This window comes from Onychostoma macrolepis, chromosome 05 (genome assembly GCF_012432095.1).
Source record: "Onychostoma macrolepis isolate SWU-2019 chromosome 05, ASM1243209v1, whole genome shotgun sequence".
In the NCBI taxonomy this organism is placed as follows: Eukaryota; Metazoa; Chordata; class Actinopteri; order Cypriniformes; family Cyprinidae; genus Onychostoma; species Onychostoma macrolepis.
Window position 1 is genome coordinate 3,893,813 of NC_081159.1, and position 15,769 is coordinate 3,909,581.

General features: G+C 37.1%; 1 protein-coding gene across 1 annotated transcript in view; it reads left to right on the forward strand.

Moving 5' to 3' along the window:
- Positions 1–305: 305 nt before the first annotated feature.
- acacb (acetyl-CoA carboxylase beta) overlaps positions 306–15,769 on the forward strand; it is a 29,114-nt gene continuing 13,650 nt past the window's right edge. The window contains 30 exon segments of the mRNA XM_058776979.1: positions 306–1,000; positions 1,823–2,366; positions 6,245–6,377; positions 6,460–6,598; positions 6,824–6,933; positions 7,010–7,091; positions 7,180–7,278; positions 7,363–7,472; positions 7,574–7,684; positions 7,778–7,987; positions 8,258–8,428; positions 8,572–8,733; positions 9,446–9,609; positions 9,718–9,868; positions 10,001–10,104; positions 10,202–10,283; positions 10,371–10,516; positions 10,610–10,760; positions 10,916–11,050; positions 11,767–11,913; positions 12,001–12,189; positions 12,401–12,501; positions 12,621–12,709; positions 12,871–12,995; positions 13,158–13,271; positions 13,848–13,908; positions 13,911–13,960; positions 14,040–14,129; positions 14,213–14,331; positions 14,681–14,722. Of these exon segments, the coding sequence (XP_058632962.1) occupies positions 1,984–2,366; positions 6,245–6,377; positions 6,460–6,598; positions 6,824–6,933; positions 7,010–7,091; positions 7,180–7,278; positions 7,363–7,472; positions 7,574–7,684; positions 7,778–7,987; positions 8,258–8,428; positions 8,572–8,733; positions 9,446–9,609; positions 9,718–9,868; positions 10,001–10,104; positions 10,202–10,283; positions 10,371–10,516; positions 10,610–10,760; positions 10,916–11,050; positions 11,767–11,913; positions 12,001–12,189; positions 12,401–12,501; positions 12,621–12,709; positions 12,871–12,995; positions 13,158–13,271; positions 13,848–13,908; positions 13,911–13,960; positions 14,040–14,129; positions 14,213–14,331; positions 14,681–14,722 (3,770 nt within the window). The 5' untranslated portion in view covers positions 306–1,000; positions 1,823–1,983.

Genomic DNA, 15,769 nt, shown 5'->3' on the forward strand with positions numbered 1-15,769 from the left:
TTAGATGTGTTGACAAATAACGGTCTCAGCTCGTGTAGACGTTTGCCGTTAAAGCTGAATTTTTACAGACAATTTATTCAAGTTTTTTGTGATAAACATTTTTAAGGTTATGCAAGTTTTGTCGGGTTGAGATATCCTCCCATTTTGTTGTTTACATTGACCCGCAAAGCCACGAGACGCGAAATCTACGGCTCTAACTATGGCCAAGGCTCAAACTTATGAATATTAAATAGGTTGCGTGACGTTCGCCTGGTAGGCATAGTAACATTTTAAATGAATATTCATAATTTCTTACTACTACAAAGGCAGTAAGGAAGTTGAGGAAAGATACAAAGCAAAAGCAGCATGGCCTAATTAATATTGATAAGCCTAAGCTTGCCTCACTGGGAAGGCTGCAATGCAACGACAGCATGACTTAAGTTAACGTTAATTATTATTCATACAAAAAATCCTTCGCTATAGGAATTTTAATGAACCGGATCTTCGTCACTATAAAATCCGTGAATTTGTTACCGTTTGACAGCACCAGGATGCCAGTCGTCGTAATCAAGCTGTTTTTAAGATGGAAACGTATTGAAATGTACATGTATTCAAATCGTTTTTTTTACAGAAATACTGTGTATTTGAATTTTATTCAGTTTTACTGGCAGAGAAATCTCCTATGCCCTTGAATTTAGGTTCAAAGAGTATGTTTAGGTTACTTTGGATGTGTGGTACTGACGTTTGGGTCCGGTTACACATCACACGTGTTCTGACCTTTGATGCTGTAGTTACTATATTCATAGGTTGTTTGTGAGCCATTCCCTGCCCCTCATTTCTTACCATCAAGGCTGAACTTTCCCCTAGATCCCACACATACACTTACAGAGGGTCCACTCCGTTAAATGGCACTGTTGTGGCTGTCTTCTGGCCAGTTGTAAAGAGAACAGCATTGAGTACTATGTGCACACATTCCATTACCAGAGAAGGTCTGGACACTGACTGACTGCTTCCCTCAAAGGTTTGACTGAGCTAAACTCTTCTTGAGAATCCTATCGGTTTTCTAAAACTTAAATGCTTTTTCTAATAGTTTGTTTCTTATTTCGTTGAGAAGTTATTACTGAATATGTTAATTATTAACTGTGGGCTTTGCACGTGGCCACGTTTTTTTATGTTTACATTCCTGATTGTGTGAAGGCATTTGTTTGAAACGGTTGCTGTGTGCACTGGATCAGTGTTATTTTGGTGTTGTTTATATACCATTATAGTATTTAGCAGTATTAGCTTTTATTAAAATGTTAATATTTTCAGTTTTCATTAATTTTGCATAGTAATTTTGTTATGCGCTTATTAGGTTTTGTTTTTTAATACTTTCTTTAACTTTATTTTTATTTCATTTTAGTCATTTTATTACTTTAACCTAAAATTATTATTTCAGTTATTTTCCAGGGAATTATATATTCTTTTTCATCTAATAATATATTTTTAATCTAATAATTGTATGTTATTTTATTTCAGCTTTTTTCAGTTAAAAAGAATGATTTTTAATAAAGCTCTGAATTTAGTTTCCTTACGCTAATAGAACTGTTAAAATATTTTCAGTTCCTCTATGAATTAAATTTTTGCATGGCCATGAGAATATAATATATATGAGCTATATATCTTATTTAGAAATTCAGTATAACCTATGAATGAATGATTCACCCCAAAGACTTTAATATCAGACAAGAGCACATTTTGTACACTGTTTTGGTTGCATCATAATATTGCACACTGATGCCATCTAGTGTTGTGCACACTTTTGATAGCTTAATTGTGGCATGCTTTTTCTTTATCTTTGCAGTTGAACACTTACAAAACTCGGGACAAAAATAAAAGGAACCATCATCTCATCCTACAAAAAGGCATATGTGAAGCCTTTAAATTTGTATATATGCGACTGCTGTCAGCTCTTACTTATATAGCCCATTTGAATACATCATCAAGGTCCACAGGGTAAGAGAGATGCCATCACAAACACCCACCACAGACTGTTCAGGGGAACACACTCCTCCAATGGGCCCGAAATCAGCAAGCACTACAACAGGAAATGAGGAAATTCCTCAATCAACTACTAGTGATCCCACTGACCAATCAAAAAGCACAGTAGCAGCTGTTTCCAGCACTTTTCCCATGAAGCCAGATAGGCCCAAATTCAGTTCCAGTGTTCAGGCTAAAGAGAGAATGAAGTTTATTCTGGGAGCTTCTGAGGATAATTCCTCTGATGATGAGACTTTGGTTATGGGCCAGGCCACCAAACCTCAGCCCAAAAGCACAGAGACGCCTAACACACTACCTACCACGTCATCAGCATTGGTGCCACCCCTGAACCCATCAGCCTGTTTGAGGTGAGTATCCTTAGAGAGGTTTTATTGTTGATTGTGTGTGCATGAGGTTTTAAGCTGCAAATGTGCTCTTGACATGACATTAAGGTTTTAAAGCTGTGCAATGAAAGAAAAAGGGTGATATTTTTGTAAAGGGAAGGATAGTTTTTGAAGTCTATTGAAATTATTATAAAGTTAAACCTGATTTTATCATATCTAGTTTTTATCATGAAGTATTATTAAGCATTATAATTATATTGAAGCATTATAATAATTAATAATTATACATTTATCATTTTATGGACTATTTGTCACAATGCAGAATTATTTAAATAAACTTAGAGTGCAAAAATTGAAATGAATGGCAACCACTTGCAGTACATTTTAACTTAAAATCTTTGGGGGTTTTTTCTTTTAAATGTTATTTGTCATGAACTCATAAATAGACCAATAGACTAGTTCATTTATGCGATCTAGTCTTGAGATTTGCTCTTTCATCGCTAGGACACATTTCTCAATACTAAAGTCACTTTTTCAAAACTCTTCACACAGTTCTCCTAACCATCTTTCAACTTGACCCAGCAGTTAATTTCACATTCAAAATGCACTAAAACTACCAAAACACTTGGTGATAATGTCTCAAATCATGTCACACATAACACTAGCAAAGGTTTTCACCAAACAAACACACTTTATCACTCATAACACAACGACCTAAAAACACTAACAACAGGTAGCATTATGTAATGTTTTCTTTTGTAAAATTTCTTTAGGAAACAAGAATGTTACTCTCTACTGTTTGAACTTAAGTTTAACAGTTTTGAAAACAGTATGTAAACGTGCAAGTTGGCCTGTTTAGTACATAACGTTTTGGTGCAGTTAATGTCAGAGTGATAAAAGAATTAATGCAATTTGACAGATGTCATCAATGAATGCATTTTGTGCCAAAGCAATGATAAATGATTCACAGTTTAGCCCTCATAGACTGATGTTGTGCTCACCGTGTGAAGAATTTTGAAAAAGGTGACCTAAGTATTAATAAATGTGTCCTTGCAATCGTAAAAAAATTGTAATGCTGAATTATTTAAATAAACTTAGAGTGCAAAAATTGAAATTAATGGCAGCCACATGCAGTACATTTTAAATTAAAATCTTTTTAAGTTAAAGAGTACGCTGTGCACCACATTAAAGAGTCCAATGTCAAACAGGACAGAGTTATGGACCAGAAATACAGCCACATGGTCATTCTCAGTGATCACATGACTTGCTCATGCTTGTCACCTGTTAAAGTGACATGCTGCACATTTCTGTACTATTAATGGAAGCAATGCTCCTGATGTTGACTTTCAGAGACATTCTCATTGCGTTTCAACGTAAAAAAAAAAAACATTCTCCTAGATTGCTTTCAGACACAAAATATCCTATACATATATTTAGGGGTGTGTTGGGACAAGATGTTTTGATGTGGTCTCTGGCTCTTCATGTGTAATCTGTGGAACGTTGTTGTCCTCTTCAACAAGTCACCTACTTGACATAGGCTCAATTGGGTGGACTCACTCAGAACCAATGGACAGAGGTTGATAATCCAGAGCAGGACACACGCATTTAGTTTTTCCCGTAATGGAAGTGAAAGTTTACAGGCCAAAAGGTAAGGCCATTCTTTTGGTGACATTTGTCTACACAGATCTTTTCTTGTGGTGACATTTGTTGAGACAGATCTGTCTTTGGTTGTGGTGAACAATCACCTGTTACTCTGTTTAGTACTTTGGCAAACTGCAATCAACAAATGAAAACTCTTTTCTCTAGCATGCATTCAACATGGCTAGATTTGCAATTTATTTGCCAAAAAATATTTGCACCGATTATAGATAATAAACCTTCAGAAACTTGTAGTTTAACAGGCATTTTGCAAGGAATTGCATTTATTTGCCTGCAGAGAAGTTAGCATGTTTTAAACATGTGGTGGTGAAGTGAGGTCCTCACTGACTTGGGGGAGGGGACATGAGAGGGAGCAAAGAGGAAAAGGGAGGGAACATAAAACATATTAGATGTTGTTTTTCTTCTCCTGCATTATCATCTGATACTTCGCCATGGACAGAGAAGGAGGGCAAGCACTCAACTGGTTTCAGTGCCTCAAAAGGTTGGTACCAGACCAAACATGCACTTTGTTCATTCTGTCCTCTAGAAGCTCCCATTTGTATGTGTACAGTTTGTTCTTGGCAAGAATAGTACACTGGAAGTAAAAAAAGGGGTGTGGTTTCTGTAGTTGTTACTAGCAGCGTAGCATAACACAGCAGCTTGTGAGTTTATCTTAATTGCACCGTACTGTTGGAATAGATTTTTGGAATGCGGAACTTTGCAGGATTTCGCTGAAATGCACAGCGCAATGTAGACTGTTCAAACACCACTGTGCATGAAGTGTTACGTAATATAACCTGATAATGTTAGCATTTGTCTCTCTGAGTTCAAGTACTTGTCTAAGCTCAAAGAGCAGAGAACAAAAGAGATCTGGATAATGGAAATTTTTGTAAAGTTCCCTGATGCTACATGCAGTTTTCAGATAACAGAAAAAAACAAATGCAATGTTTGTGGGCAGTTAAGATGCTGGATAATTGAAAACAGAAGTCTCAGTATGTAGCATAATCGTCAAAAGGATTTTCAGACAAGCATAATAAAATCTTTGACTTTTTTTTTTTTTTTTTTTCTCTGCACAAAATGAGACAATTACAAAAAATAGGTCTTTTTACTAAGCATGCAGTTTTCAGAAAAATATGTTTTTGGAGTGCATTAGGTTGTAAAAGGTTGTATGCTACTAGGGATACACATTACATAGGTAACAATTTTTTCTATCAGCCAATGCTAGATTTTTTTTTAATTGGTATATGTCTGTTTGAAAAATGTATTTGTTCATGCTCAAATCCCTTACTTTTATATTTAGATTACTTTTGCCATTTAACACTCTTAAAATTAATCTTTAAAAACAGCAATAATTCAATAGCACTGTTAAATGTTATCTTTTCAGCAAATGAATATTCATTTTTTCATTTTTATAGTATACATATGTTTTTTGATGCCTAAATTTAAAACACTTTAAAATAATTGAAATGATTTTAGTGTTTTATTTTTCATTTATTTAGACAAAATGATATAAATTTTTATGTTTATTAGTCGTCATGATATTGTCCAATAGACATTGTTACTATTAATATCGATATTGTGTTCGAGAATTGAATGGTGCGACTCTGTGTTACAAAAGGTAACATGCTTTGCCTTAAGTAATGGGTGATGTTTTTGCAAGTGACACATTTAAAAGATAGTAGTCAGCATCTCAGAGTGTTGTTTCCACTGATGACTGCAGAAAATTAAATGTGATCCTTTTACCGTACATTAATTGCAATACATTCACAATTGCATAAAGACATGAGTCTGCAACTTTAAGTGTAAACTCATTCTACAGTTCAGGGGTAAGTAAAGCGTTAGTCAGTACTGTCTCTAGCATTTATGATAACACATTAAGCTGTGATTGGCTGATTTGCTTGTGTGAGCATTTATATTATAGCACACTTTGACAGAGGTGGAGAGTACAGAGGCCAGATCAGTAGAGGAAACATTTTTCACACGGACGGATCAAGTTGACTTCAAGAAGTCATGCTGATTTGATGGATTCTTACCTTGTATGTTTGTTTTTGTAACGTTTAATATGCTTATATTGGCTAAGATGCTGCTTTGTTGATGTTTCTTGTGAAAGCTTACATAAAACTTTTGTTACAGCAACGTGTTGCACGTGTTACATTCCCATTCATGTAGACTTTACATTATTAGCTACTGAAGCCTTAACCAGCTTCCGTTTTGAAATGTATTGTACATGTTTAAATAATAAAAATTATGTTTTTTGCCTGTAGGCCTAGCATGTCAGGCCCCCATCTGCTGAAAAAGGGCAAAGAACACAGGAAGATGGACATGCACAGAGATTTCACTGTTGCCTCCCCAGCTGAGTTTGTCACTCGCTTTGGAGGAAACCACATTATAGACAAGGTTAGAGTCATGCCATTATGTGTATGTTGTTTTACTTCATTTACAACTGTAAAAAAAAATGAATATATCTCTCCCATCTTAGGTTCTGATTGCTAATAATGGCATTGCTGCAGTTAAATGCATGCGTTCAATTCGACGCTGGTCCTATGAAATGTTCCGTAATGAGAGAATCATTCGCTTTGTGGTGATGGTCACACCTGAAGACTTGAAAGCAAACGCAGGTTAACAATCAAGAAAAATTATTGTTCAACCTGAAACACAATTTTATTTGTATATGTATATTTTATGTTATTTAATTTCACTTATTTTTAATTTTTGTTTTTAATTTTTTTTATTTAATTTTATCTCATATTTTATTTCATAAATCATTGGTTCTAGGCATTCATTTCCAGTTTTCGTTTATTTTAGAAATTGTCTAAATTTCACACCGTTTTTTTCCCCTCCAGAATACATTAAAATGGCTGATCACTATGTGCCAGTCCCCGGCGGCCCAAATAACAACAACTATGCCAATGTTGAGATGATTGTGGATATAGCCAAAAGGATTCCAGTGCAGGTACAGCCTGTCCAATATCTGTCTCATAGATGTGTATTTTCCATCATTATTAATGATGGTCTTGTGTTCTTATAAGGCGGTTTGGGCTGGATGGGGTCATGCTTCTGAGAACCCCAAACTACCAGAGCTTCTCCATAAATCAGGGATATCTTTCCTAGGTATTTCATCTCATTATCTAAGACCTGTTTAGACAGCTTAGGCTTGCTAGTTGAGGACAAAGGGTGTTGATGGGATTGTCTTTTTCAGGACCTTCCAGTAAAGCCATGTGGGCATTAGGAGACAAGGTGGCATCTTCCATCGTTGCTCAGAGTGCAGAAATCCCCACCCTGCCCTGGAGTGGAACTGGTGAGAGATCCCGTTCACGCCATGAGCTGTTGATAGAGCTCTCATTGTGATGTCTTCATCCCTCTTTCCTTGTCTTTTTTTCAGGTCTAAGGGTTGAATGGGCAGAAGAAGAAGAACGGCATGGCTGTTTGATCAGTGTTCCACCTGAACTTTATGTGCAGGGCTGTGTTAAAGATGTGGACGAGGGTCTAGCGGTGAATTTTCGCTACAGAATCAGTTATGGAATTTAGACTGTGACATTGATGTTACAGTTTTGATTTCGTTTGTTGCTAATTTTGTGTTTTCTTGTCGTTAGAGCGCAGAGAAGATTGGCTACCCTGTGGTAATAAAAGCATCAGAGGGAGGTGGAGGGAAAGGCATCAGAAAAGTGGACAGTTTGGAAGACTTTCCCAGCTTTTTCAGACAGGTACACAGTGCTTTGATGTAACTTCATTATTTTGTGTAGTTATAGGTTCAGTTTCATTACACAGTGTCACGGTGTGTTTGTTCTTCAATACAGGTGCAGGCTGAGGTGCCAGGTTCACCAATTTTCATCATGCAGCTAGCCGAACATGCGCGCCACCTGGAGGTGCAGATCCTGGCCGACCAGTACGGTAACGCTATCTCTCTGTTCGGCAGAGACTGTTCCATCCAGCGCCGCCACCAAAAGATCATAGAAGAAGCTCCTGCTACCATTGTCTCCACCACCACTTTTGAGCAAATGGAGAGGGTGAGGCACAAATCTATAAATATTTTCTGGCCATGTTGCCTTTGGCCATTCATAAGCTCTAAATTTGGGCTGTAAATTTCACACCATAAGCTAGTAGCTGGTTGGTTTGATTGATTTTATTTGGCATGCACAACACGGAGCGATGCACACCAAAGTGCTCTATTTAGATCGGGTTCATTTATCATTATTTCTCAGCCTTTGGTTTTGGGAACTGTTCCACAATGGTGTTGATATTGGCATGCACAATTTATTTTCTGCTCTGTGTGTCAGTATGCAGTGCGTCTGGCTAAAATGGTGGGCTATGTAAGTGCTGGTACAGTGGAGTATCTGTTCACTGAGGATGGAAGTTTCTACTTCCTGGAGCTGAATCCACGGCTACAGGTGGAACACCCCTGCACTGAGATGATTGCTGATGTTAACCTTCCTGCTGCACAGCTACAGGTAAGTAGTATAGTGAAGTTTTGAGATTCTCACTGCAAAGTAACAGGACCGACTCCTCTTATTTCCATATTTTTTTTCATATTTTGTTATTGTTGTTAATTCTCAAATGCTGATCATAATCTTCTGGTACCTTCTCTCTGTAGATAGCAATGGGAATCCCTCTTTACAGAATTAAGGATATCCGTGTCCTGTTTGGTGAAGCTCCGTGGGGAGACACACCTATTAACTTTGAATCTCCAGAAAGCATCCCCTGTCCACGAGGACATGTCATAGCTGCACGCATCACCAGTGAGAACCCAGATGAAGTGAGCAGGTTTCGACATTGATAATAATAAGAAATATTGGTAACACTACGTAAAGTAGTTGTAATGCATTAATTATGCCTTGTAATGCGCCTTATAATGCATTGTACAATCTCATGAATATTTACCACATTAAATATATTATAACACTTATAAATTCATTGTTACACTATGCATTTTAAATTCGGGTATAATTATTTACAACAAGATATATTGTATTGCAACACATTATGAATAATTATAGTACTCTAATAACCCTTTTTAATTCATTATACGTAAGTAAAGTGTTACAGAAATATTTTCTAAGCTGCAAAATCAGCATATTAAATTTCTGCTGCTGAAAAAAATCAGTTTAGCCATCACAGGAATAAATTTCATTGAAAATGGAAAGTTATTTTAAATTGTAATATTTCACAGTATTACTGTTCACACTATTTTTGACCAAATAAATGCATCCATGGTGAGCTTAAGAGACTTTCTTGCAAAATCGTTGTATGCTCAGTCTTATTTGTATGCAAATATCTTCCAAAATTGTCTAATAATGCAAAAAGATTGCTCGTCTAAATTAATTCACTAGTATCATTTTAGATACTCCTGCGTAATTACAGTATCTTTTATGTATTTTTAAAAGCTTAGTATTAATGCTGTAGTCTTTGAAGTTTACTATAGCAGTTTATTGCCTGATTCATTTATTGGTCATGTATGTCCTCATAAGGGCTTTAAACCAAGCTCAGGCACAGTTCAGGAGCTGAACTTCCGCAGCAGTAAGAACGTGTGGGGTTACTTCAGTGTAGGAGCAACCGGAGGCCTACACGAGTTTGCAGACTCTCAGTTTGGACATTGTTTCTCCTGGGGCGAGAACCGTGAAGAGGCCATCTCGTGAGTTCCTGGAGACTAGCAATAGAATGAAGTCTTTAATGCTTTAAAGACTTTAATGTCTTTTGGACTTGAAGGCTTTAATAAAGTCTTTATTCCTATGGCCTGCAGAAACATGGTGGTAGCCATGAAGGAGCTGTCAATCAGAGGGGATTTCAGAACCACAGTGGAGTATCTCATCAAGCTAATAGAGACGGAGAGTTTTAGGAACAATGACATCGATACTGGCTGGCTGGATCACCTTATTGCAGAGAAAGTGCAGGTAAGACCCAAACCTGTCCCAAATCAAGACAGAGTCTCTCTAGGAACTCTGTTTTATTTTACTCTCATGCAAAATTAACTTTGAAGCCATTTATAGTAAAGTGACATTGGTTTTATTGTATGTTTCTTTTAGGTGGAGAGGCCAGACACCATGTTAGGTGTGGTATGCGGTGCTCTACAAGTTGCTGATGCAAGTTTTAGAGAGAGCATGTCTGACTTCCTGCATTCACTGGAGAGGTATTTCCATTACTTGGGCACTAAGGCATTGAAAACCCAAAGAAACTACTATAACGTTACAGCATTCTGTGTTTGAATGTATTTCTGGATGTTTCAGGGGTCAGGTGTTGCCTGCTGCTAGTCTCGTCAACACAGTCAATGTTGATCTGATCTATGATGGAGTCAAATACTGCCTACAGGTAACATAAAAACACTAGAATCCCTTTGATCATCTTTTGATTCATGACTAACAAACGTGAATGTGTGTGTTTGTGTCTGTGGTACAGGTGGCTCGCCAGTCTCCCACCACATATGTTATCATAATGAATGATTCCGATATTGAAGTTGATGTCCATAGACTCAGTGATGGCGGTCTACTACTTTCCTATGGTGGCAGCAGCTACACAACCTACTTGAAAGAGGAGATTGACAGGTCAGAGAAGAAGAGGCTTTGTGCTGTATACCACAGTGTACTTTCATATGTACCAGCTGATGTTTATTTGGTCTTTTGTCATATGATGTGTAGCTACCGCATCACAGTGGGCAACAAAACGTGTGTGTTTGAGAAAGAGCGAGACCCTACGGTGCTCAGGTCGCCCTCTGCTGGCAAGCTGTTGCAACATGTAGTCGCTGATGGTTCTCATGTTCTGGCTACCCAGCCTTATGCTGAAATTGAGGTAAAGATGAAGCAAAGCATTTTACATTTCTAGGTAGCAGTTTCTCTTTACAGAATGCACTTTTTCTTATACTGTATATGACCTTATGTGGCACTGACAGAGATGTTTTAAATTGCTTATTAGAGTGGCTGTTTGCTTTTGCCGTCTTTTTACAGGTCATGAAGATGGTGATGACCCTGCATGTCCAGCATTCAGGTTGCATTCACTTTTTAAAAAGACCAGGGACAGTGTTAGAGCCTGGGTGTGTAGTGGCCCGAATGGACCTGGATGACCCCAGCTGTATTCATCCGGTGATTCGTCTATAATTTCTCCTCACAAGATAAAGCACATGATCAAATCCACTTACTGTTTACATTTAGTCATTTAGCAGACGCTTTTATCCAAAACGACTTACAAATTAGGACAATAGGAGCAATCAAACCAACAAAAGAGCAATAATATGCAAGTCCTGTGCACTTGCAGGTATCAAGTTTTTTTTTAATAATAAATAAAAAGAAAACAAGTAGATAGGATAGAAATAGAACAGAGAATGCTAGTGTTAAGAGTGTTGGGCAAATGTTGAAAACTTCATAGTCCCATAGTTTAGCTGGTTGGCCCAAAGATGTATTGGGACAGTTTGACTACACTTAAAAATGTACTGTATGAACGTGATTGCTGTATATAAGACAATTATTGTAAAGTGGCAATTAGTTGTTAAGTGAAACTGTTCAAAATGAAGAATATTTTGATTCCTTCTGGTTGTCAGATGTTAGTGTATCATGTTCATAATTAATGTGACTTGATAAAAATCACCTTGAAATCAGCTGGTTAAAAGTAAAAAAAGAAAAATGAAGTCAGTTCTGTGAAAATATGTAGCATAATTTGGTCCGATACAAAATGCATGAGTGCATTAGATAATGTAATTCATGCATGCTTGAGAGTCCAAATAATTTTTGGGGCAACAGTTTTTGCTTTTTACCAGTGCCATCTGTGATGAGAAGTACTAATTCTCAGTCTACTCCATCAGGTAAAGCCGAATACAGAGCCATTACCATCCCAGGAGCCTTTACCTGTTGTAGGGGAGAGGCTTCACCAAGTGTACCACAGTGTTTTGGAGAACCTGGTGAAAATTATGGATGGATACTGTCTTCTGGAGCCATACTTCAGTCAAAAAGTCAGAACACTGATCCACCGATCGGACTCAAAGTAGCATGACAACAGTGTGCAGTTTGGTCTGTTAACTATCGGTATGCCATTGCAGCTGAAAAAGTGGCTCGACACGCTGATGAGGACTCTTCGGGATCCATCTTTACCTCTTCTTGAACTGCAGGAGATTATGACCAGCGTGGCAGGGCGTATACCAGTTACCGTGGAGAAGGCCATTCGAAAGGTCATGGCACAGTACGCCAGTAACATTACCTCTGTGCTCTGTCAGTTCCCCAGCCAAAGGGTGAGTGATGAAATTAATATACTTATCTGGAACATAGATTGTGCTCATATCTCTAGACAGTGTTACATAGTCAAGTGTAACTTGAAATTAGCAAATTTAATTGATGCCAATATATATAATACATGACAGATTCTCTTTGCGGAGATACTGTGCATTATTGAAGTTGTGGGGGCAAAAACAGTTTTAATCAGTTTTCAATCAACACTTCCAGATAGCAAACATACTTGACAGCCATGCTGCTACACTTCAAAGGAAAGCTGACCGAGAGGTTTTCTTCATGAACACTCAAAGCATTGTGCAACTGGTGCAAAGGTGAGAATTGCCTGATGACTCACTCAGGCTGATTCTACCTCAGCTGTTATCTTAAGATACCCAAAGACTTCTCTGTTAACTAGAAAATGTCACTATGCACCTGTTTTTAATCATTTTAGGTACCGAAGTGGCATCAGGGGGTATATGAAATCAGTTGTGCTGGATCTTCTGAGACGGTACCTTCAGGTGGAGATGCAGTTTCAGCAGGGTAAATCTCCCAGTGTAATCTTGATGCTTCTTTCACATCAGAGCAAACAGAAGATGATTTCAGAAGTTTTTTCCCAAATATATCTGGAAAAAGTTAAAGGACATAAACCTGAAAATTGTTTTAATAAAACAAAAATTATAATTCTCTCATTCTCATGACAGCTCATTATGATAAATGTGTCATCAACCTAAGAGAGCAGTACAAGCCTGACATGACTCCAGTACTGGAGTGCATCTTCTCTCATGCTCAGGTCTCCAAGAAGAACATCCTAGTCACCATGCTCATAGTAAGGTCTTTTCCGAAATATTTAACAGTGCTTATTTATTTTATTAAGCTGTGGCTTTGCAGGTTGATTCCACTCAATCATTATGAAAATAGCAACAGAATGTGTAAGTAGGAGTAACTTTTCATTGATACAACTTTTCATATAATGCAACATATTTTTCAGGACCAGCTCTGTGGCCGGGACCCGACTCTTACTGATGAGCTCATGGTCATTCTAAATGAGCTCACACAACTCAGTAAAATGGAGAACTCTAAAGTAGCGCTTCGGGCCAGACAGGTATGAACCTCAAGGGGTGTGATCTTTGAACTCCAGTTATGTGTTAATGTTGGCATACTGTACTGTACTATTTTATCAGTATGTAAAGTGTTTTCAACATTGATTATGTGACACTGAAGTCTAGAGTAATGGCTGCTGTTTTTTAAGGAAATAGTAAACTGTTATCTTAAATTGTAATATTTTACAATATTCCCATTTTTACAGTATTTTTACAGTATTTTTTTCAAAAATATTTTTCAAAAAATCTTGCTGGAAAACTGATGGTGTATACTGTGTAAAGTATGCACATAGCATGACCTACAACATTTTTTCTAAAATAATACTGTTTCCCTTCCATTTCCAGTATAGCATCTTATCAGCCAAAAGTTACATTTTACACAAAAAGCTAAATTTTGTGAAAACAGAACGTCACGCTCTAAATAAAACTTGGAATATTGTTTAGTCATGTAATAACAAAATAGCATACTAATTTATAATGGTTATTATTTAGAAAAAAATAATAGTTGGCAGCACACAGTATACACAACACATTATGCACTAAGCAGTACACTGCCAATAACAACTCTGTTTCTTCAGGTGTTGATTGCCTCTCATCTGCCCTCATATGAACTCAGACATAACCAGGTGGAATCCATCTTTTATCAGCTATTGATATGTATGGGCATCAGTTCTGTCCCGAGAACCTCAAGGTACAGCATCGGCGATTTATTTTGTCTTGACTGCTTTGACACTTTTATACATTTGATTATCTAAATTCTGCATCTGCAGAAACTCATCCTGTCTGAAACCTCCATCTTCGATGTCTTGCCCAGTTTCTTCTACCACAACAATCGGGTGGTTTGCATGGCTGCCTTAGAGGTCAGTAAAGCTTGACCTTTTCTTCCCAAATGTTAGTGGTATGCAGTCAGGCCTTTCCAATGTATTGTGTGGGAATTCCTCAGGTATATGTACGGAGGGGATATATAGCGTATGAGTTGAACAGCCTTCAGCATCATCAGCTGCTGGATGGAACATGTGCAGTGGATTTCCAGTTCATGTTACCATCATCCCACCCTAACAGGTATAGCAGCAACCACATGTAGATTCTTTATATACTGAATAGGGCTTACAAATACGATCCAGATACTGAAATCTCCAGTGTACTCCCATGACTTCAAAATACACACAATGGGATTGTTCTGACCTAGTTTTTTGCTTATAGAAGCTTTTGGTATGATCTTTATGAATGGTAGTTAATGAACTGAGCTGTGGTGCTTAACAAGCCACACTGTTCACGTAATAGAATAACAATAAAATTTAACCTGGATACATAGTACAACTGTTTTCTAGTCTGAATGTTTCTGTATGATCCCCTGAAACATTTATGCTCCTATTTTGACATTGTTTTCTGTGTATCTCTCCTCTGAAAGAGAGCCTAACGCCTCATTGAGCCAGTCCGTGCCCAAACCCACGTAATAAGCTCTTTATTTTTTAGCATCTCTTTAATGAAGTAATATATAACAGAGTGCACAAAAACAGATTCTTTCTTACACTCCTAACTTGCCACTTTGGTGTAAAGCCTGGTTTGGGTTTCCTTTACTAAGCTATACTGGGAGATGGTATTGAGCACAGCACAGGGGCAAATGGATTTCACACCATCACGCTGGGGTGATTGATCAACTTGTTTTGAGTATGAAAGAAAAAGGTACATAAATGATTAGATTGCAGTTAGTTTTACACTTAATTACAGGTTTTAATGATTTAAAACAGACACTGAATCATTTTCTTTCTTTTTATATATCAGTCAACATGAAATCAAAATTGACCCTGTTTACTTTTCTCCACATTCCTGTCCTCATTTGTGAATGATTCATCAAAAATGTTGTCGTCTTGGGTTTTTTTTTTTGTCCATCTTTCATCAAAATTTAATAATCATAAATATGTCGCATTATGGAAGTAAAATGGGTTGTGAACACCTTTTCATGTTGACTTGAAATATTAAAGCATCAAAACCATAAAATATTCACACAATCTTTATAGAAATATTTACATTTCTTCAAAAGTCAAAAATATAGTTTCCTTGAAGTCAAAGCAGATTGGTCAATCACACTGAATCACGTTATAAGGATAGTTCACCCAAAAATGAACATTTTGTCATCATTTACTCACCTTCATGGTGTTCCAAACCTATATGAGTTTCTTTCTTATGTTAAACATAAAAGAAGATATTTTGAAGAATGCTGGTAAGCAAACAGTTGATGGTCCCCATTGACTTCGATAGTTTCTTTCCCTGCTATGGAAGTCAATACAACTGTTTGTTCATAATTCTTCAAAATATCTTGTTTTGTGTTCAACATAAGAAAGAAGCGTATAAAGGTTGGGAATGACATGAGGGTGAGTAAATGATGACACAATTTTTGTTTTTGTGGGTTCTGTATATGAATAGTATAAGAATTGTAGCTTTAGATGTTTTCTCATAAAATGCAAAAAGTGATTCCCTTACAGTTACATTTGCTTGC